Source organism: Numida meleagris, chromosome 4, assembly GCF_002078875.1.
Source record: "Numida meleagris isolate 19003 breed g44 Domestic line chromosome 4, NumMel1.0, whole genome shotgun sequence".
Taxonomy (NCBI): Eukaryota; Metazoa; Chordata; class Aves; order Galliformes; family Numididae; genus Numida; species Numida meleagris.
Genome location: NC_034412.1, coordinates 21,732,539 through 21,754,360, shown reverse-complemented (window position 1 = coordinate 21,754,360; position 21,822 = coordinate 21,732,539). Strand labels below are relative to the sequence as shown.

Below are 21,822 nucleotides of genomic sequence, written 5' to 3'. Positions count from 1 at the left end.
ATACCTCTCCTCCCCCAGGATGTATATACTCCCATCCTAGTGCCATCTACATCCACCCATCCTCTAAAGTAATAGCATGATTATCCATGCTTTGCACCTACTTATTCTTTTCCTTCTGGGGAATAATCAAAATATTGACTAAAGTTTTTCTGTTCAAGATCTGTCATCTCAGAGACAGCGGTAACTGGGTATCAAGTCAACTCTAAGGCGTTATGAAACGTTATGAGTTCCATTTTCTTTGCTTTAAAGTATTCCGATCTCCAGAAACTGCAATAAAAGCACCACCAAACCCCAGGGAGTGCCTCAGAGCCGCATCATCTTCACAATTTTGTCAGGCAAGGCAAATATTCCACCTCCAGAAGATTCATTACAACACTCTGCTAGCCATAGAGAAATCTTACCGAGAAAGCTCACCTTAACTAATTTCAGTACTTTACTCTGCTTTGATCAATCACAGGATTTCAACCATTTGAAGACAGAATATTTTCTAAATGGATCACGTCACCAAAAAAAAAAAAAATCCCACAATAAGCAACACAAGTCAATCTTTATTGAAAACTGAAGTATTAATACATAACAATTCTTGTTACAATAAACGTGCTTTTAAGAATTTAAATCTGAGCTCATCTACTCATTGAATTGCATAAAAAATAAAAAAAAGTATGAATTTTCACAATTGAACTGGCTCAGAATGGGATCTCCACTCTTTGTGTCGATGTGATAGTTCAATGCAGGAGTGAGTGATGCCCTAAAACTTATCCTGGAAGACAACATTGACCTAAACTTAAAAAAAAAAAAAGTACCAATACAACTGTTCGTAAGACAGTTTTTAAAACGTCATAAAAAGGAAACCTGTGTCTATTTCATAACAAACATGGGGAACTATTACTGGGGCCTCTTGTACTTCCATTGCATGCACTCACTTTTCCAATTCTTAGACATGAGGGCAGCCAATAATAGCGTTACAATTAAAAAAGAAACACACTAACAAATTCATTCTACTTAAAACAAGTCTGTACAGCAGCCAGCTAAAAAAGCTTTCCCAGTTTGCCTGCTAAGTGCCCAAAAGTCACAACAGTTTAGAAAAGTCATGTTCACTTTCTTGGTATTGAAACTTCAGAGCCCATACATTGTTTAGAATTTAAAAAAAAAAAAAAAACTACAAATGGACCCTTACTACCTACCTATGGAATTCAGATGTTTAAGTGTTTTATTCAACATACAAAAGAAAAGGTTTCCTTGTCCCCAGATAAACACTGTTCCTCTTCCCTCTCTTCCCTCTTCAAAACACACCTTACTTTCTCCCGACACACACCTCCAAAGAGAAAAAGTCCTCACTACTTCAGAAAGAACTTTATGTTCCTTGAGGCTTGCACAACTTTGCTGCAGTTGTTCCTTTTAATTGGCATTCTAACTCAACAAATCTTAGGGTTTCTGCAAGAAGCTTAGAGTTGATAAAATACAGAATTAGAAAGCTGACGCATTACAGAAGAACCATCTCAGTGAGCTTAAATCTTCATTGCTTTTGGACAGGTGTTCACAAACACTTCAACATGAGGACTTATGGATTGCTTTTGACCCTCAGCACACATGAAGGTTGGCCAGTGACACCTGCTGGAGAAAGCTATACACAGATCATATCAACTACCCACTACCTACCAACTACTGCATAAACCACATCTGGGCAACTGCAAATTACAATTCAACAACCACAGCTGTCCTCTTTCCCACACACTCCAGCTGAAGCATCACTACTACTCACGTTCCTAACACAGGAGATTTCACGTACGCGGTATTTACCATTCTCTGGTATGGCTTCAAGCCTGGAGTTAAGAGTTCATCAGCTATTCAAGCAAAAATATGTTCTAAACTCAAATGAATGGTGCGTAATACCATGCTTAAGCACTGGGGAGCAATTCCAAGCCAGTTCTGACCATTTCTTGCTCAGATACCTTAAGCAGCCTACCACCCAAGTGACATTGAAGGCAGAACACCCTGTGAAGAGCAGTCAATGTTGAGTACCCTGGTATGCAACTCTGGACCATGAAATATCTTCAGACAACACGAAGACATTGTGGTACTTACGGTTTGTTTCTTCATCCAGTGGATGAAGCGATACGAGGAAGGACTAGAAGAAAGGATTTTTTTTCCCCCATCTACCACTACATCTAAGCTTTTAACTTGCATAGTATGCTCAAAAAGAAGCTTTCATTAACAGTATTCCTGTATGTCTCCTAGGAACTTCAGACAGGAGATGGTTACAAGCATAGCAAGATCTAGTGGTAGGCTCTCTGTTCTCCTTCCAATTGTCTGGTTAATAACCACCATGCTGCTGACTAGGGCTACGTGCTTTTGGTGCCAATTATTAGCTATTTATATTTTGCTGCTGCTACATTTAAAAGACATTTTCATCAGTTGTCACTGACATAGGGACTACTTCAGTCTTTAAAAAGTATTTTACCTAAATCAAACACTTGAAATTTGAATTGAAAAAAAAGAAAAGAAAAATCTATTTTGGACTTCTCTCTGTTATTGCTGCAACAGTTATCTTCAGTTCCAGGTTTGAAGTAGTACTTTTTTTTTAATCATATAAAGCTGCCATAAAAGTTTTTTTTTTTTCCTTTTTTATTTTTTTTTTTAAAGAGAAGCTTGATCTGAAATGTCTCTACGGCATGAGCTCTTTCAATTTTCAAAGAGCTCACGTGCAAACATACTGCACATTTATTTATAAAGGAATTCTAAATAGGGAATGTTATATAAAAGCAGGAGAGAATGTTTCATAAGACCCTCACTGTGTAAACGCCTATTTAATGATGTACAACTTCCCCTGCCACTGTTTTATATCCATGCTTTCTACTATTTGCAACAAAATACCATTAAGATAGTTTATATATACACATACTCCCCTCCTGTCCCCTCCGCCCTGTGCTTTTGGTTACTTCCCATATCAAACTGCTGGAGACATGCTCCACCCTCCCAGTAGATTATAACTGATCAAAACTGGAAGGTGTGGTACCTTTTTTTTTTTTAAAGGAAAAAAAAAGGTACAGTTCCGCCCTCATGGATGAATCCCATAATGCAACTTAGAAAAAAAGTGCTCAAGTAAGTGTGACTGCCTAAAGGTTACAGAACACTATAGGGACCGATTCCAAGATGGCATTTAGGAATCTGAATTTAGAGCAAAGATATAGAATGTTATGTTCATTCCTTAACTATTTATCTAATGCAGCATTCACAAAAGTTCACTCCTATGATTTTTCAAAGCTTTAGTTTATAGGGTGATGAGACAGGAGACAGCAAAGCTCTGAGCTTGTTCTGTACAGCTTCTCCTCAGTATAGCACTGGTTCACACCTGAACTCTTGTTAAGATCATGCTAAGACAACCAAAATGCCACACTACTTGCAAACGAAACAAATGGCCTGGATTCATGTTCACTGTACTACCTGGCACACCTGGCTAATCAAAGCTGCAAAACTACTACACAAAAGGAATCGCTGAACAGACCTGACCCAAGGCAGTACAGATTCAAATGGTTTGTCTGGGGTAATTTTCTGCTCCATACGAAAACATATGGAAATCTCTAAGCTGCAGTAAGTGCTCATGAGTAAGGTTTAAAGTACTTATTTCAACATCATTAATATTCAAGGCATTAAAACTAAAGGGGCTGTCCACTGACACTGATTCCTGAAAAATAATCCTAAACTTTATCAAACAAACAAAAAAAGTTTTTTAAAAAATATGGAGAGTGCTTACTGTAAAAAATAAAGTCACTGAAGGCTCTAACCCCAGCTCACAAGCATCCCACCAGGGCAGAGTACTGGAATGGCAGCATTACATCAGCACTGATGCTACCCCAGAGTAGCTGCCAAATCTACAGAGGAGCAGAACACCCCAGAAAAACACTAATTAGATAGAGAACTTTAAAAAAAAAATCACTTCTGAATGGAAATTAGACTACAAGAACAATACAGCCTGATATACTTCTGTGTAAACGCTTAAAAGGGAACAACATTTTATAATCGTTTACTGCATACTTTATTGCAGGCAGAATGTATATTAAAAAAAAGTTCCTTTTTTTTCCAGAATCGTAAATCAAGCAGGTTTAAGAAAAACCTTAATTTCATGTGCAACATTCAAATTTGAAAATTTAAAATCTTCCTGGCAAGAATTTTGGTATACAAATGGGTTCTAAGGCTAGCCCTTTATCAACACTGCATTTGCTTTGAGGTACTGTTTTAAAAAATTGAAGTTGCAAGAAAGAATACCAGAAATGACTCATTGCAATGAAATGCTAATCTGCAGTCAGTCTTGTTTTACGTGCTTCCAAGTGCAATTTAGGAAATTAAAAAAAAAAAAAAGAAAATGCTACAAAAATACATCAAAATGCCGTAACCACCAAATGGCTCCCACTTCAATTACAAATATTTTCAGGAAAAAATAAACAACCAAACTGTCTGAAACCTCTATATTCTGGCAGCCCTACTACAGAACATCCATAGTTCATACTGCAAGTAGCTAACAAGGAAATTGTGTTAAAATGATTTGTTCCCCTTTAACATACTCATCAGGCACACCAGCTTTCCTCAGGATAGCACAGAGATGAACTCCCTGTCTGTTGTAGAAAGCCCTAATACTTCTTAAATGTCAGGAAAGCACACTGGGTCAACTGCACGTATGTTTGCAACTGACTACAACATTCTTCAGGAAAAACAACAGGGATCTCCTGAACGGAGATCTGAAGGAAAGTGTTATTCTATCAGCCTGTGTGGCAGTCTCACTGTGACACATCTTGCATCATATGAAAGGTAGTACTGGATATGTATCTCCCCAGGGCATGCAATTCATTACACAGGTCACCTCCTACTATTCCTAACGGCAAGTTTTGCCTCAAGGAAGTTTGCTTTATTTACTTGCACACACAGCATTATCTTCATCATTTCATTCTGATCCTCGAGAACAGCTCTATAACACTGAATCCAAGTAACAAAAATGTAAAGGTATGAAGTAAACTAATTGCGTGTGGGATTCCTACAGCTCTTCTGACTCATTTTCCAGTCACTCCAATTTAGTACTTGAATTTGAAAAGAATACATCACTTAAATTAAAAAAAAAAGTGCCCCTTTTAAACTGGCAATCCCATCAACCCTAAAAAGGTTGAAGCACTTATCTAATGTATCTTACGCAGTCTATAAAGTAACTCACTTTCATGATTCTACCTTTTAAGACCCTGCATACATTACAACAGTGCATTAGTGATACAAGTTGTAAAATACTTCTCGGTTCCTTTGGATTTGCATATGATGGTTTTTGCATCAGTCACTGCAGGTAGATTGAGCAAGCTTTGTTTTTGTGTTTTAACATGCATTCAACTAGATATGGATCAGAATAAATTTATACTCCCTTTTTATCATTATAATCAGCTAAAAAATTGCAAGACAGTCCACAAAACAGGATTTGCTTTAAGACTAACTGCTGGAGTTCCAAGATGTAAGATATGCAGCACTGGAAAATCTTCAGTGATCAGGAATTAGTAGTGTTTAGCCAAGTGTTGAAAGCATTCAGAAGAAGAGTCCTGGTTGGAGGCATGAGGGCTTCAGCACCAACTTTTAAACCTCAGTTTCTTGATTGCATATCTCCCATCTTCAAACCTACACTGGGAGAAGGGAAGGAAGATATTCAATTAAGTGAGATCCAATTAGAGTGTGGTAAGACATCCTACAACAGCATGCACCACAGTGATCATACAAACTCATCAGACATTCAGAAGCACCATATAGTGCTATTCCAGCACTTACCCACTGAAAACTTCAGGCCTCTACATTTAAAAAAAAAAAAAATCATTACACTGATTTCCTCCCATCATCTGTGGTCCAGCTTTCTACCACCCTTCACAGTTTTGTCTTAGAAGAAGGTACAATCTTAAAAAGGTATTTTAAGCCTAATTAAATTACCAGCAATCCTTTGTTTAGATAAGGTGAAATTCTCACTTTTTGGACTAACGTAATTTGACATTTTTGGATGAAAGAGGCTTTCATGTGAAACGTTTCAGATTCGCGTTCTGTAACACAGCACCAAAGCAAAACCAAACACAGATGTTGCACTACTAACCCAGAGGGCAAATTCTGAACTCCTTATCACTGAAACAGAAACCCAAAGGAAGTTAAAACAAAGTTAATAATGTTATCATAAACTACACTGACAAAGTGAAAAATTCTAGTTCAGTTGATCATTTCATTTCAAATGGAGCAGTTGTCGATATAGACTCAAAAAAAACAGGAACAAAAGCAAGGATCCCCAAAACATTAATCTTTGTGTCAATTTGACACACATTACACTCCCTAAATCCCATGTTATAGTAAGATTTCAAAATCAATTTTTTTTCCCCAAACCCACGATCTAATTTATGGTCCATATCAGAACTCATCTTTCCACAGTGAGTACAAGAAGCATGAGCTGAAGCCTACCAGAAGTTCCCCCAAATTAACCTTCAGTGCTGTCATTTACTAATAAATAACAACAATAATAATAATGAACTGCTTTCAGTCTAAATCAACAACTTACACTGACTGCCAGGATGATCACCATTGTGGGGGCACATAACTATAGGTTGGTGTTCCTGGAGCCCGATATGTGGGCATTGTAACTGGATGAGGGGCTACTGGAGTTGGGGAATGAGTTGTCAACAAAGTTCCTAGGAAGAATAGAATATACATGTATTTAAAAGTAAGCACAAATTCTTGTATAGAAAAACAAGTAGGAGAAATAAAGAAATCTTATATCTTGCTCATATTCTGATATAAAATTACAAGCATCATTTTGCACTCCAGACCTAATCTTCCTTCAAACATTTAAGCAATGGTATCATTTTGATGCTTAGTCCAATGCAAAGATGCTCATTACCTACCAACAGCTTTCGCAGAAACCTTGCAACATAAGCAGATTATTCACTGAAATACTTTTCCCCACAGCCAGCATTACATGCCAAAAGAATATTTGATAATAAGAGATAACTCGACTGACAAATCAGAATAAATTACTTCTTATTTGCATTAGCACAGATACTGGTTTTTACAGACAAAGAGGGGTTCACAAACAGGCTGAGATAACAGGATCTTAACAGCCTTACTCTGCAGTGCTTTATAATAATAAAAAAATACCTGCCATAAGCTTGCCCACACACGAAACTAAAAAAAAAAAATCTCTAGTTAGTTCATTTTGTGACACATCACTACCCTAGATCTGAGACTCCTCCAGATTAAAAGATAAATTTGATGAGATAAAAAAACAGAATCTGGAAACATGCTCACGGTGCTTATTTTTTGAATTACTAAACTGAGAATCACTTGAGAAAATGTGGACATTTCTTAGTGAGTTACACTGAGTAACAAAGCACAATGCCTCTCAGAAAAGACTCACACATGAGCCTACATAACAGTTAAACAACATCTTCTCCAAAACTCTATAACTCAAAGACTGTGGAGTTAGGAAGCAAGCATTCCAAATAATTGCCAGTGACAGAGAGGACCCATGTGCACTGCAAACACAGAATGTTGTATCTCAACACACAGAGAAGGCAATAGAAGGGCAGGCTAAGAGTACTGTGTCTGGCTCAGCCTTTAGAGGTCATTGTCTTCATCTAGGTACAGGTGGAGAAGAAGAATTAAGAGCCTTCACACTGATTAGAAACAAAGGATGCGAGAACACGTGAAATTCCATACAGACATATAAAATTACCATCTTACTGTAATACTAGCATCATAAATAATAATGTTAATATCCCCATCACTACAGATGATCAAAATATCACTGGAGAAGTAACCAATCAGATCAAGGCTGGAGTCAGTGTGAAGATGCTGGCCTGGATGACCTATAGAAGTTTCCTCTAACAGCAGTAAGTTTATGATTCTGCGTAGTACATCTCTGTCATCACATTTTTATAATGCGGTAATGTTTCCCTCAAATAAAGCAGAGTTTCATTAAGAAGACAGAAGGATTAGAAGTCCACATACCTGCTGACATTGCCATAGTAGTCCCAGCCACCATCCCCATGGTCACACCATTTCCTCTTGGTGGTGGAATAGGAGCAGGGTACATGGTTGCTGGCATGCCATTAGGCTGCACAACTGTGGTATGGTGAATTACGTGGGGTGGTGCTGCATATAAAGGCTGTGTGTAGTAAGTGCCTTGCTGTTGAGAAAAAGTAAGTTAAGCAATTACTTAGTACCTTTTGGGGAAAATATCATATCTTCTTCCACTAGCAAACTTGGTAACATTTAGGCCCTCATTTTAAGGCATTTAGTATAACATTCAATAGCAGAGCCAAACGGAGCTCACCCATGCTGACTGCATCTTCAGCAATAAGGTATCTGTTTCACATCTTTTCATACATTAACACATAAAGAACATCTCCTTCTTTCAGAACTTTTTATTCAGCTGCTTTTGGTTGAAGAATTCAAGGCCTCTGACAAATCCAAATACACTAAGCAGTCTGGATATACCCTGCTACATGCTCATTAATCCCCTTTAACTAACACATTTGTGCCACGCAAAATTTCCTCTACAGAAGCACCTACTTTTCCCCCAAATATCATGTTTATCAAAGTGTCTTCACACTGTCCTTTCTAGCAGCTCTCAACAGTTTGCCTTTTAAAATCGTCTCAACTTCAAGCGTTTTTAAACCAAGTTGGTAACTCCCTAACGCACAACAGAAACATCTTAAGAAAAAAAAAAAAAGTGCAAGCTTATGACCATTTTTTAAGAAATTATGTAGTAGTTACAGCTTCTAGCATTTATTTTTAAAGCTACTGAAACTAATCTGTCTTGAAAGACTGAACATTTTATCAACAGAGAAACTATCATGTAAGATGGAATGTACAAGCGCACGTACACGTTAACTCCATAAACTACTGCATTAAGAATTCTCACTGTTGGCAGCTAATTATTCTCTTCAATCCCATGAAAGAATAAAACGCAAGCAGATATTACAGTATAAACAAAACACTATCCAAACAGATAAGAGTTTTTTTTGGCTTTGATCACTTACCTGTGCATATGGATTCTGCTGTGGATAGGCACTTCGAACTGGATACACAGCAGTCTGATAGGGATTTGGTGACGAAGAATATGGTGGGACTGCACCACTAGTGGGTGAACAAGACACTTTATAAGGAGTGCCTGGCGTATAACCTGGAAACAAAGGTAAATCTGCATTAAAAATATGAAAAAAGGGTCAGTACACTGCTTTATGAAGACACGGGCAGCAATACTTTTAATTTCTGATCTCCTTTATCTTCGTGTGAGTACTCAGTAGCCTAGCCTCAATATCCATGCACAAGTTAAATATTTAAGATGTTACCCGTAAGATATATATACCTATGTAACACTTGACCGTCTCAACTAAGAACGAAAAGTTACTGCATTTTTGCATCAACTTGCTTTTCCATTCACTGGATTTTGGATGAAAAGTGGGTTTGGATTTTAGTAGTAGTATTGTTGAAGATTTAGATTCAGTGTATTAGACAGTATCCCCACACAGAAGGATTTGGTGCATGTTAATATCAGCCCAGTCCTCAACACACCCAATACTGTAGCGACAGGAGATGATGGGTAGCTACCTTCTCCAGAAGAAGAAACAGAACAAGAAAAACAATTTCTAAGGTCAGAACCTTTCTAAGAGCTCAAGATGGCTTTTCAGAGAACAGAGACAAGATCTGCCACCTTCACTTCAACTGAAGTTCATTCATATTTGCTTGTTGGCATTTTCTGAACTGGCTAAGGTGAGTATGAAAGATCCTACCTTTAAAATATCAACACTGTGGCTCACTGCAACTGCAAACTAGACTTCAAAGGCACTTGAGTATCTTTAAATTTCCTTTCAGTACACTCCAGATGTAGATATACCCTTAATAATCACTTAAGAATTATTTTTATACATTACAGTGAGATGACATGCCATCATTTTTATTCTTATTACAAAGACCCCAGAGTCAGTCTGCGTTATACATGTCAGGAACAGATCCATTTTTACAGGGATAAGAAGCAACTGCTGGCTCAGACTCTGCCTAGAGACAGGCAATTCTTCCAAAATTCCTGCAGCCCCCATCAGAGGGGCAGTCTCAGGATTTCATGAATAATGCAATAGACCTATGAAAAGCACCACCGCTGCCACAGTATGTTGCACACTACAACCCCTAAATTATACTATCAGATGGCCAGAGCAGGAATACCATTATGTTAGCTGAAGCACCCAGCAGTGATGACAGGGTAGTAAAAAACAGCCTTGACCTGCTCCAAGAAAGTGTCTGCACACTGAAGAAATCTCAGGTCTCACGTGAGCCACACTAGAAAATGCAACACGCACAGAAAATATCTCTATTTAATTGGAATTGTAGCAGCTAGTAATGAGGCAACAGAAGGAAAAAAATAACGACTTGCTAGCATAGGAAAAAATTCAGACTACCAGAACAGGGAGTAGGCCAGCTTTAAAAACTGCTAAGTAAGCACAGTCAAGAAGGAAGCAGTGAAGGGAAAGACTATGTAGGTACGTAATTTAAGTATCAATCTGAAATATGGAAAGAGCAGCTAAGAACTCAGCTTTTCCCTTCTCTGAAGTCGAAAGCAGTACGATACATCTCGGAACAAGATTATACTCAAATTATCAGCTGATTCCTTATAAGTCATATTCAAAGAATAACAAAACACATCCCACAGTGTAAGTGTTACTGTAAGCCCCAACAGCTTTTCCTTACTCATGGTTCTAATAACTTCCGAACTTCAGGTTATTGCTTAGACACACCTATTACACATACCTGTTTGGAAGGTAGGATTTGCTCCAGGATACATATTAGGGGAATAGGCAGGAGCAGCTGCTGCATAGCCCATCGGGAAGCCAGCTGGAAGAAAGAGTATGTCAAAGTTATTTTCCAGATTGACTGCAAAGCCTAACCAAGCTTTATTCTTCCTGTACACCTCTTAATTGAGATGAGCTAGCAGATGCCTTCCAATCATGCCTTCTCAGTGTGCTCCTCTCTCAAGCTGCCTGAAGCTGAATGCTAGCTGAAGGGGACAGCTCAGGACTCACACAGGCCATTCTCTTCACCAAACCTTAAATGCTGGCCATGCAACACTTAAGTTAATCAGACAGAAGAGCTCTGTGCAACTATCCAAAATTTTCTAAGATTTATGACCTGATGAAAGTGTTCATCTGGTAAAAAAAAAAAACAAAACAAACCTGTATTTCACAGAAATAACGAAATCCCCAAAAGTCAGAGCAACTCTGACTTCCCAGATGAGAGAAATCACAAGTAGATAGTACAAAGCAGCCTCAGGCAGCTCAAAATGCTTGCTGTGCTTGATACAGATTTGTCACTACACTCAGGCGTGACAGAAGACCATCAGTTTTAGCACTGTACTATGATATTCAACAGAAACAATAAGTGTTTCACTCGGGCAAGAGAGGAACGTAGGGAAACACTTCTGCACCAGAATTCATGAACCACTAGGGCTAAATTATTATTGTTATACACTGGCCTCCAATATAATAAAAAAAACAAACAGCATGCAACAGATATTTGAAAGATACAAAGTTTGCTAGATTTTAATTAAATAATTTCATTTACAGATTTCAAATTCGATAAAAAGCAATGACTATTCACATAATCACTGTCAGTTTCAAAATGCTTCTCACATTTGAACTATTTCTGCTTTCTCATAAACTCTAAAGTCCTTAGAGTTACTCTCTACAACAAAAACTATCCCTACCTTGGGATAGTTAGGGTGCTTACCTTACTAAGCACCCTAACTTAGTTTTGCAAAGCACTCTGCAAATGTATCAAGTTACATACAATCCGCATTACTGTTAGTCTGGTCCATACTGACCACTTAAGAGAAGCATTAGGCTTAAAATCAAAGATAACACACCTGAGTCCTAACAACTTCGCAGTGTAAACAGCATTTAAGATTTCAAACTCCCTAGCTCCTAGTGAAAATCCTCCATACAGCTCTACATCTGACTTCACAGTTGCAACATTATTTCTTACATAATGATTCGGTTCTCCATTCTTAGCAGGTTTAGCCCCACAAAGAGCTCTGCACTAGAGAAGTGCAGCTGCGCCAAGCACCAGCTTTAATTTCTAGACACAACTTTCATATGCATGAGAACATTTGAATATTAATTCCTTGCTACTGTAAACCAGTCCTCAAGTAGATGTAGTGCAATATAAGCAGCTATTAAATATGCAACAGCTTCACAAACATAGTGCCTTCAAGTAATACAGTCCTCCTAGCTGTATGCTCACTGCTTTCTATTAAAACACAATCCATGTAAAATCAAAGATTCTGAAAGGAGAATTGGTAGTTTCTATGTTAGTAGAGGCAAGGGAAGAAGACTTAGTCATGCAATTACTTTAAAGAAAAAAAACTAATATACTAGTCTACTTTTCATTTTACAGGATATTCTGTTCTTATCCCATGGTCTTTAAACATGAATGAGACACCTTAGTAAACTCTATCAGTATAACGAACAGAACTAACTGAAAAGGCTGAACTCAGGAGTCACACCTCTATAGACAGACTAACTTCTGTAGGCAAGAAAGTTAAGCCATCAACCTGAAACACAGCAATACAGGCACATTTATCGCAACTTTTCTGAAATTCCATGTATTTCAGTTATGACAGTTTATGGCAACGCAAAGACTGGCAGATCTATCCATGTATATACAGACAGTAATATCTATAATGACAGAATAAAAGATGAGAAGCTGATATGTTGTTTAAACTATTTAAAGGTCTGCAATAGTTCATTTTCCTAAGAAAATTGAAGTACTACTTAGCTAAGACTAAACAATGACTGAAAAGTGATGTGTGAACAGTTTTAAGTACAAGAGAAACCCTGGTTAATGTAAATCTGTTTAGAAAATGAACAGAGATAAAAACATCAACTAGTATTAGTATCCTGCTGCATCAGAAGAATGGAGACCAGTAGGGCAAGGGAGAGGACAGCCCACTCTTCTCTGCTCTTATGAGGCCCCACCTGCAGTGCTACAATCAGGTCTAGGGCCCCCAGCACAAGAAAAGGTGAGCTGTTGGAACGGGTCCAGAGGAGGCCCACAAAGATGCTCAGAGGGCTGCAGCACGTCTCCTGTGAAGAAAGTTTTAAGGAGTTGGGCTTGTTCAGCCTGGAAAAGAGATGGCTCCTGGGAGATGTCATTATGGCCCTCTAGCACTTTATGGGAGCTTATAAACTGGGGAGACTGACTTTTTATAAGGTATGGTAGTGATGGGACAAGGGGGAAATGGATTTTTAACTAAAAGAAGAGAGATTTAGATTAAATGTTAAGAAGAAATTCTTTACCTAGAGGGTGGTGAGGCCCTGGAGGTGTTCAAGGCCAGCTTGGATGGGGCCCAGGGCAGCCTGAGCTGGTGAGGGGCAGCCAGCCCATGGCAGGGGGTTGGAAATAGATTATTATTAACGTTCATTCCAATCAAAGCCGTTTTGTGATTCGGTGATGTACACTGTAATAATCTTTATCTAAATCTATAGAAAGCCTTGACAAATCAATTATGAATATAGAGATAATTGTACTGTAACTGACATTAAGTAACTACTGCTACTTGCCTTATGATAAAATTATTCTAGCTCATATAGCCAATTAAGATGGAGAGTAAGACCATGCTGCAAGGCTTATGGTTACACAGCGTCAGCTTTACAATTTACTACTGAATCATTTCAGTCACTCAACAGACTCAAATATTGCAATACAGGACTTTTTTGCCTTATCAATACTGCAGATGAAATAAATAAAGAAACCTACACTGACTTGAGGATAAAATAAAAGTACCTGAAAGGGAATCAGTAGATAGGCAGACAGATAGAAGGGCTTACAGAAATCAAATCAAAAGCAAACTCACTTACGCACCAGTATTTAGAAGAGGGAACACAACAATGGAAAAGGAAAGGAGGAGCTCCAGTACATGACTTAAGTTGCAACACAAATTTAGAAACTGTAAATGAGAACGAAAACTTAGCACAAAGATTATTAACTGCTATGCAGAATGACTTCTAGCTCCCAACACAGATCAACCTTCCTGTGAAAGCAACAGAGTTCGATACATAAAATGATACATAAAATTGGAGTTGATCAACTGTACAGACTCTTCTAGAAAGGAATAAATCACTTATACCACACACATAAGAAAGGCTGTTTCAAGAAACTGTGTGAAATGCTCCACAGACGAAATGCTTCTTTTCAATATCCTTGGAAAGTTTCGTCTGTCCACATCTAATTAGTGCCTTATTAAACTTCTGAACTACAGAGACATCAGAAACCAGAATGTTCACACTAAGCATTAGGTGGGAGGGTGGAGCACAGTGAGAAACCTGAAAACAAGTGAGAAGCAAGGAAACAAGAAATACATTTATTCCTCTGATTTTAAAGCACTTTTTTTTTTTTGGTCATTTTCTTGTTCTCAACTTCAACGATCTCCGTCTTCTAATTCTTGTTAATAGTATCAGTCAACCAGAAGCAGAAAGACTGAATCCTCTTCTTCACACAATTATGTGAGCTCCTAAAATAAGTTACTTTGCAAGACGTATTAAAATTAGAAATACAACAGTACAACTAACACAACTCTTGAAATGCCACTTTTTAAGTTAAAAACAAAACAAGAAACCACAAACAAAAGATCACCATATATGAGCCCACTCAAGAGCAACTACTTCTTGATTTCAGCAGCTAGCAGACCGAAGTTTTTAATTAAAAACAAAAATAAGACAGTTACCTGGATAACCAATTCCTTTGGCATTTGCATAGGGAACCCCAGAAGATCCAGGGCTATACACAGGATTCATGATTTCAGTAACTATCAGGAAAAAAAAGAAACAAATATTTACTCAAGTACAGTGAAAGCTTGAAATCTCAGCAACTAAAATGTAAGCAGACTTGGTGAAAAGAGGAAAAGGAATAAAAAGCAGCAATTCCACTGCTCACATCACCAGACAACTGTAGTTACAGAGCAAGACAGAGTTATTGCAGAATCACGTTTCAAAGCATCACTAACTCTCAGTCAGCTAGAGAATCTGTCACCAATGAAGTATTCTCTGTTGCAGTTCATGCTTTCAAAACAGTTCCACCCCAGCGAGCTTCCCCACGGCACACAGCTCCATAACCCATTGCAGAAGCAGCAGACTTCCCACCAACCTGTCATTCACCACCTTTTGACATTGGTTTCCTCCCCTTCCTTCCTTGATGCGTCCAGCCAAGGGATGCAAATACTCATGGACTGTTACTATTGGCAGTACAAGACCAGGATTCCAATCCTTTACTGGCACTAAATTCAGCCGCTAACAGCCCAAGTATCATAGAAGTAAGTGAAAAAAGACCCATATTTGAAAGCTAGCTCCATTTACTTTGCTGCTATGTTCTTCAGAGCATGAGATAAGCTGGCAGCTGGGTCCACTCATTTCTGGTTCTGTGTATATTCACACACCATAAAGGCACCTATAATTAGCACTGCTGTCAGGAATAAAACCAAGCACTGTTTTCAACCAGACCTTGTACATAAACCCAAGGCAAGTAAAATGGCACTGAAGATGTGTAAGTCTTTCTAGTAAGTTTGCGTACATCTAGGAACATAAATCACTGCATCAGAGTTCACTGTTTGCAACTACTTTTCTAATATTTTACCAAAAAAATCCCCATAATTTAACCCAACTACTTTCAGCCTTCTAATTTTCTGCATATAATTACAGCTGCTGTGAGTGCAAGTGTCAGTTTGTCACAACAAATAGCCCCTGATGGCACAAGAGGAGGCCATGCTGTGAAACCAGACTTTCTCACTAAGTGCTAATACCTGGTGCTTGAGTCACTTCCTCTTCTGTACCTCGAGATGCTCAATCTTAAAGGAATACTGTGTGTTAAGCAGTTACACCGCACTAGTTTCGTTACAGAACATGTTAAGGCAGCAATCAGAACTAGGTCTAGCAGGATAGGTGCCCTGATAAACCTAAGGTAAGCGCCCGCGTGAAGCACAAGCAGTTTGCTTTCTAAAACGAGTAACATTAAGAACAGCTCTGTAACTAGAGTTTTACCATTTTTTTATTTTATTCAGGAACTGGGTGAGCTTGAAGGTCCCTCCCAACCCAAATCATTCTGTGATTCTATGGTAAGGACTCTAATTTACTTGAGAATTTCCAGTCTTCCCTTATTATCTCTCTCCATCTTCATCTCATTTGCATCTTTGTTCCTCTTCCTGTTGAATTTGTCATGTTTTTGCCTCTAAGCTTATAAAACCCGTGAAAGATTGAACCTTCTACTCAAAACTAACACTCTTCCACAAACCCATATACCTACAAATATCTCCTTGCAATCCACATAACTAGAAGGAAAGAAGATCCTTTCATCACATCACAACTCTGAGTGACAAGAAGGAACCAAGAAATGAGACTAGGAAAACAGCAATAGTGTTCTATAAGTATTTGAGTAAAACAACAAACAAACAAAAAACCAACGACCAACTATTAGGTGTATTAGTAGTCAGTAACTGCAGGAGAACACAAGCACATACATTCTGGGGATGACTTAAACTGAAGCCATTCAAAGCTGAAGAGATACAGAAAACGAATAGAAAAGGTCAGGCAACTCAAGACTGGATCTTAAAAGAAGTGGCAACCAAGAAAGGGCAAAAGCCATGGCACTACAAGGCTGCACACTGACTAACTGGAAAAAACAAAGTCAACTTCCACTTAAACGAAACCACGTCTTGAAACTTAAAACCACTCATCTCAATCAGCACAGTTAAAGCGTGCACACAAGCACAATTCCAGCTGTAGAGGTAAGTGATTTTTACCACTGCTGCTTTTGCACTGAAATGCAAGCAGAGAACCAACCATAAGCAAAAAGCACTTACAAATTTTTATATTACAGACAAAACTTCAGATCCAATTCTAATTTAAAAATAATAATTTTCAGGCCTTCTCTGACGGACCCAACATGTATAAACATAATGATACAGTATTAGCCACCAGTTGCAATCATCCCACCTTACTATAATTTTACTTGGAAGTGCATCTGTTACACTGGAATACAGAGCCCTGCAGTTCACCTTTCCGTAAGGCTTAAAGCCCAGATCAAACACTAGGAAAAGCAGTCTGACTGACCTCAAAGAAGCATGGTTTTCAGCCTTTTTGTTGGCATCCCCTCCAAAGCATTCTCATGTTAATGTGTATGTAAATGTGTCTACAGTGCATCACCTGTAAATAAATTGTACTGCATATAAATTGCCCGGTCAACTAATTCCTTCAGCTGATGTGAAGCTAATCATATTTTATTAAAGATACTCTAAGAGACTTTGCAAGCGTGCTTGGCAAGGGTAAATGCTTCACCTTCCATTCTTTCCCAAAGCCGAACCAACAATTTTGATGAAGCCTGCTACATCTCATCTCGGGACAGACACCAGGGCAAACATCCATCCTCCTTTTAAAGCCACACTTCAGGGAGCTGAGCACAAAGACCAACTGCCACTAGTGTTGAAGATCCAGCACTCCAAATGAAATACTCTTTTGCATCTCGCTTCTTCCTGAGACAGTCAGAGTGAGCACATTTCTAGGAATTTCTGTAAATAATTTCAAAAAGCAAAAGTACGAATGCAACACAGAAATTAAATACCATGAAACAAATTACACACTCCTTCTTGACATACTTAATCTCTCACTATTTATTTTCAAAGTTATGCAGAAAAATTGTTGGAACAAGATCTGCTGAATGACACTTTGCGCTCATTTTATTACAATTCTATCCAGGGAGTTGGGGAAAAAAAATCTCTCTTAAATAAGTATCTAGCCTAAAGCACTCTACTTTGTGCCCACTACCATTTTCATTCTTGCAAATTTAGCAGACTCACATTAAAACACTATAGTACGTCACATCTGTCCATCCTTGAATGCTTTAAGAATGCTCCTTGCATTCTAAAAGAGGAACTTGTAAACAATTCCTTAGTAGACCCAAAGTTAACTACAATCTATGGAATCTTCAACATTTTTCCTCTTTGATTTCTAGTCAAAGCTTCATAGAAGCAAAATTCCTAAAAGTCATATAATCCCAGAACCGTAGGGGTTGGAAGGGACCGCTGGAGATCATCTAGTCCAACCCTACCTGCTAAAGCAGGCTCCCTAGAGCAGGTTGCTCAGGAAAGCATCCAGGTGGGTTTAAATATCTCCAGGGAAGCAGACTCCACCACCTCTCTGGGAAGCCTGTGCCAGGGTTCTGTCACTCTAACAGTAAAGAGTTTCTCTCTCATATTCAGACAGACCTTTCTGGGTTCCAGTTTGTGTGCCTTGTCCTATCACTGGGTACCACTAAAAAGAGCCCGGCTCCACCTTCCTGACGTTTGCTCTTTAACTATTTATATGCATGGATAAGATCCCCCCCCTCAACCCTCACTGCTCCAGGCTGAACAGTCCCAGGTCTCTCAGCCTTTCCCCATCAGGGAGATGCTCCAGGCCCCGATCATCTTTACAGCCCTGCACTGGACCCTCTCCAGCAGTTCCCTGCACATCCCAAACTGGGGAGCCCAGAACCAGCCCCAGTGCTGCAGGTGTGGTCTCATCAAGGCAGAGCACAGGGAGAGGATCATCTCCCTCACCCTGCTGGCACCCCGGCCTTCCTGGCCACAGAGGCACAAATCCAGTAGTTCTTACTCTAAAAAAATTGTTTCCACTGCTACATAGCAAAGAAAATTATTTGGTACACCTCTGCTTTCCGAAGGGCAGGCAGTGATTACAGAATCAGCTCCATTAGTGTCAAGACTTCAGCCACTTCAGGGGAGGGTCTGACATCAGCAGGAATTCAACACTTCCTCAAGTCTTCCCATACAGCATTGGTATTTGCAGGTAGCACATGCTACACTTCTTCCATTCAATCTAGATGTCAAACCAGTTAATTGAATTTTACTAAACAACATTACCCCTTGTTCCAAATAGGGCAGGGACCTGTGGACGTCCATGATGGATCAGTGCTTACAAAGAACTGCTATACCACCTGCTCCCAGCATGCAATCCTGCTCTGGCACTCCAACCTCTTGGGAACTGAGACCAGCACAGTCCATTGGCAGAATTCTGGCTTTGCTGGAGTTTTCCAGAGAGAGGTAGCTGCTGTGTTTTCTGCCTACCAATGTGAGAGAGCTGAGACACACCACCAAATGCCTACGGCTGCACTGGTTCCAACGAAAGAGAGGGAGCAGGCCTAGATAGCTGCAGCACAGCCTGGAGTGGTATAACCACAGCCTGGAGAGGAACAAGTAACATCTCCGCCCAAATTCACACACAAAGCAAAAGACAAAGCTAGAAGCACGATTCACTAGCGACATTTCCTCTGCTGATCCAGTTACAAGACATTCCTTTCACAGATGAGAAGGAACCTCAATAATCATCCCAGTTTCTGATTTGTGTGCTTGTGTACACGCAGGCATTCATTTTCTTAACTTTTAAGACGAAACAGGAATAAAGCACTTAAGGGTTTTTAATTAATTCAGACCAAACAGCATTCTTATCTGCAAGTCTATTCTACTAGTGCTTTGGGATTTCTTTTCATTTTTAAAGGCTGAATAACAGAACTGAAATAACCATACATTAACAACAATAGCACTTGTGCAAAGTGTCAAGAAGGACTGACACAGTGTGCTTACATGTTGAAGGCGCAACATAATTAGTTCCATTTATCATTCATACAAAGAAAACCTATGTGTAAAACTTAGTATTGAGATCCTGCTGGTAAACCAACTTCATTTGCATATTATGGTGTTCTGGTCTTCCAAAGCATCTCAGCAATACAGCACCATCACCAATGCTTTTTTCTTTAAAAAAGCAAAGAAACAAACCAATATCTATAACTATAGAAAATCTTAAGTAAATGGATTAGTATTTATTGAAGCCTGCAACTTCTGTTATTGCTGTTGCACAAAAAGATAACATCTGTTAATTCTCAACCTTGCATCTCCAGCATAACTTGGAGTTCGTGCATGTAAATAACAATATTTGAGAGATGAGAAACAGTGCAGCAGAGTTATTAATTCCTCAAGAGCCTTAGAAGCCCACATACTGCCAACGTTTGGGCAAGTTCATCATCAAGGAGAAGCACAGAAAACTTAAAACAGAAAGATTAAAACTTCATTACATGAAAAATCCCATTTGTGACATTTTGGTTACATTTGCAGACCCCGCTTCTCAGCAAATTACTGTTCCACAATGCATTTTCATTATGCTTATTCCACATTCCTTCTGGAAACGAGATGGAACTGTCACAAGTTCCAAACAGAGAGGGATTCGCTGATGGCCTCAGCCTCTCCCACTACCTGACCTGAACGCTGAAGTGGGAAATAAGTACCACAGAAGGCACAGGTCAGCAGGGAGGTTCTGTGACACCAACGAGACACATTACAGTTCAACCACACTGGGGCAGACACAGAGCCTGGTCCCATTAAGCAGGATGCACGGCACGACGGAACGCTCAGGTATACAGCTCATCCCACACTGACAGCTATACACCAGCACTTCAGACAGAACTTCTGACAGTTCTCAGAGCAGGGATTTCACCCTTTGTTCAGGACACTCTGAACGGCACATACAGCACAGCCTGCACCCAGACATGGCCAACACTTCTTTTGCCCCACACCTCACAAAGGTAACGGGGCAAGCCCGGTGTGCACACCCCGAGCACTACCTCGCGCCTGGGCCGCCGGGCCCGCGGAACACAGAAAGCAAACGCGGAGCGCCGAGGGCCCAGCACCTGCCCGCGAAGGGCCGCTCCGACACCTGCTCCGCGGTAACCTTCAGCACGGCCCCGCCTGGCGGCCACCGCCCGTCCATCGCGGGACAACGGCATCCCCTCCGCGCTGCAGGGCTCCGAGCCCGGGATGACGCGGCCGCGGCCCGCAGCCGGAGCGCGGATAGCCGCGGGCCCGCCCGACGCGCCGTTGCATAAAGACCGGCGCGGTCGGAGCAGCTCCGGAAGCGGGTGCCACTTGCGGCCGCAGAGGGCCTCAGCGCTGGGCACTCACCGGGCTGCGGCGCTTCGTGGTGGCGGTCTCGGCTGTCTCGCTGCGTGCGTGCGTAGTGTGTGCGTAATGCGTAACACGCAACGCGTGCGTGAGGCGGTGGCGAAGGGGCGGGGCCGGGCAGGCAGCGCTGCCTGCGAGGTGCAGTGGCCGCTGAGCAACTCCAGCCGCTCAGTGTCGACCGTACCGAACAACTGCGCACCAACACAGCGACGGACGTCACTTCCACGGAGCAGGGGGGTGCTTACAGCCAGTGCAGGACACGGCGCCGCCCTCACGTGACCGGAAGGCCTCGGGCCTGCCCTCGGCACGTGACGGCGCTTGCCCGCCTCTGCGCCGCCATTTCTGTGGCTGGGTTGAGAGAGCGATTGGAGGGTTATGCGTTGCGCAGGCCTGTGGCTCTTGTTGGGAACGAGCATCGCGGCCGGGCCTGCTCGGGACGGCAGCAGCAGGCCTCGTGCGTTGTGGTAAGAAGCTATGCTGCCCTCTGGAGAGCTGGCTAAGAGTGCAGCGCTGTTGGCTGTGCTGAGGTGACAGTAAATAAAGGCCTCTGTCAGGCTTCTTGACAAGTGACCTGCACAAGGAAAACAATATGCATGGCATGTCGGAGAGCTTGAAGTCCTATCTAAACTGAACCTTAGAAGGAAAGTGATAGATGCCTTAAACAGCACCACAGTAGTGTTGTTAACTGAGGCACTTGTGGCAAAAGGCACAAGGCAATGCTCAGTACCATTTGACATCTTTTAAGGAAATGCGACTGCCAGCACTTAGAG

At 40.5% G+C, this 21,822-nt stretch overlaps 1 protein-coding gene across 2 annotated transcripts; it reads right to left on the bottom strand.

The window, feature by feature from the left end:
• FAM168B (family with sequence similarity 168 member B) lies at positions 529-21,303 on the bottom strand. 2 transcript variants are annotated; one of them, XM_021397331.1, is made up of 7 exons: positions 21,053-21,303; positions 14,780-14,860; positions 10,810-10,893; positions 9,045-9,187; positions 8,011-8,188; positions 6,563-6,692; positions 529-5,649 (listed from the first exon to the last, which is right to left on the bottom strand). In XM_021397331.1, the coding sequence occupies exons 2-6, from the start codon at positions 14,847-14,849 to the stop codon at positions 6,580-6,582; spliced, it is 588 nt and encodes a 195-aa protein (XP_021253006.1). In that variant the 5' UTR covers positions 14,850-14,860; positions 21,053-21,303; the 3' UTR covers positions 529-5,649; positions 6,563-6,579. The 2 variants fall into 2 exon arrangements, with proteins under 2 accessions (XP_021253006.1, XP_021253005.1); XM_021397330.1 differs by having other exon boundaries at positions 529-5,654; positions 21,053-21,297.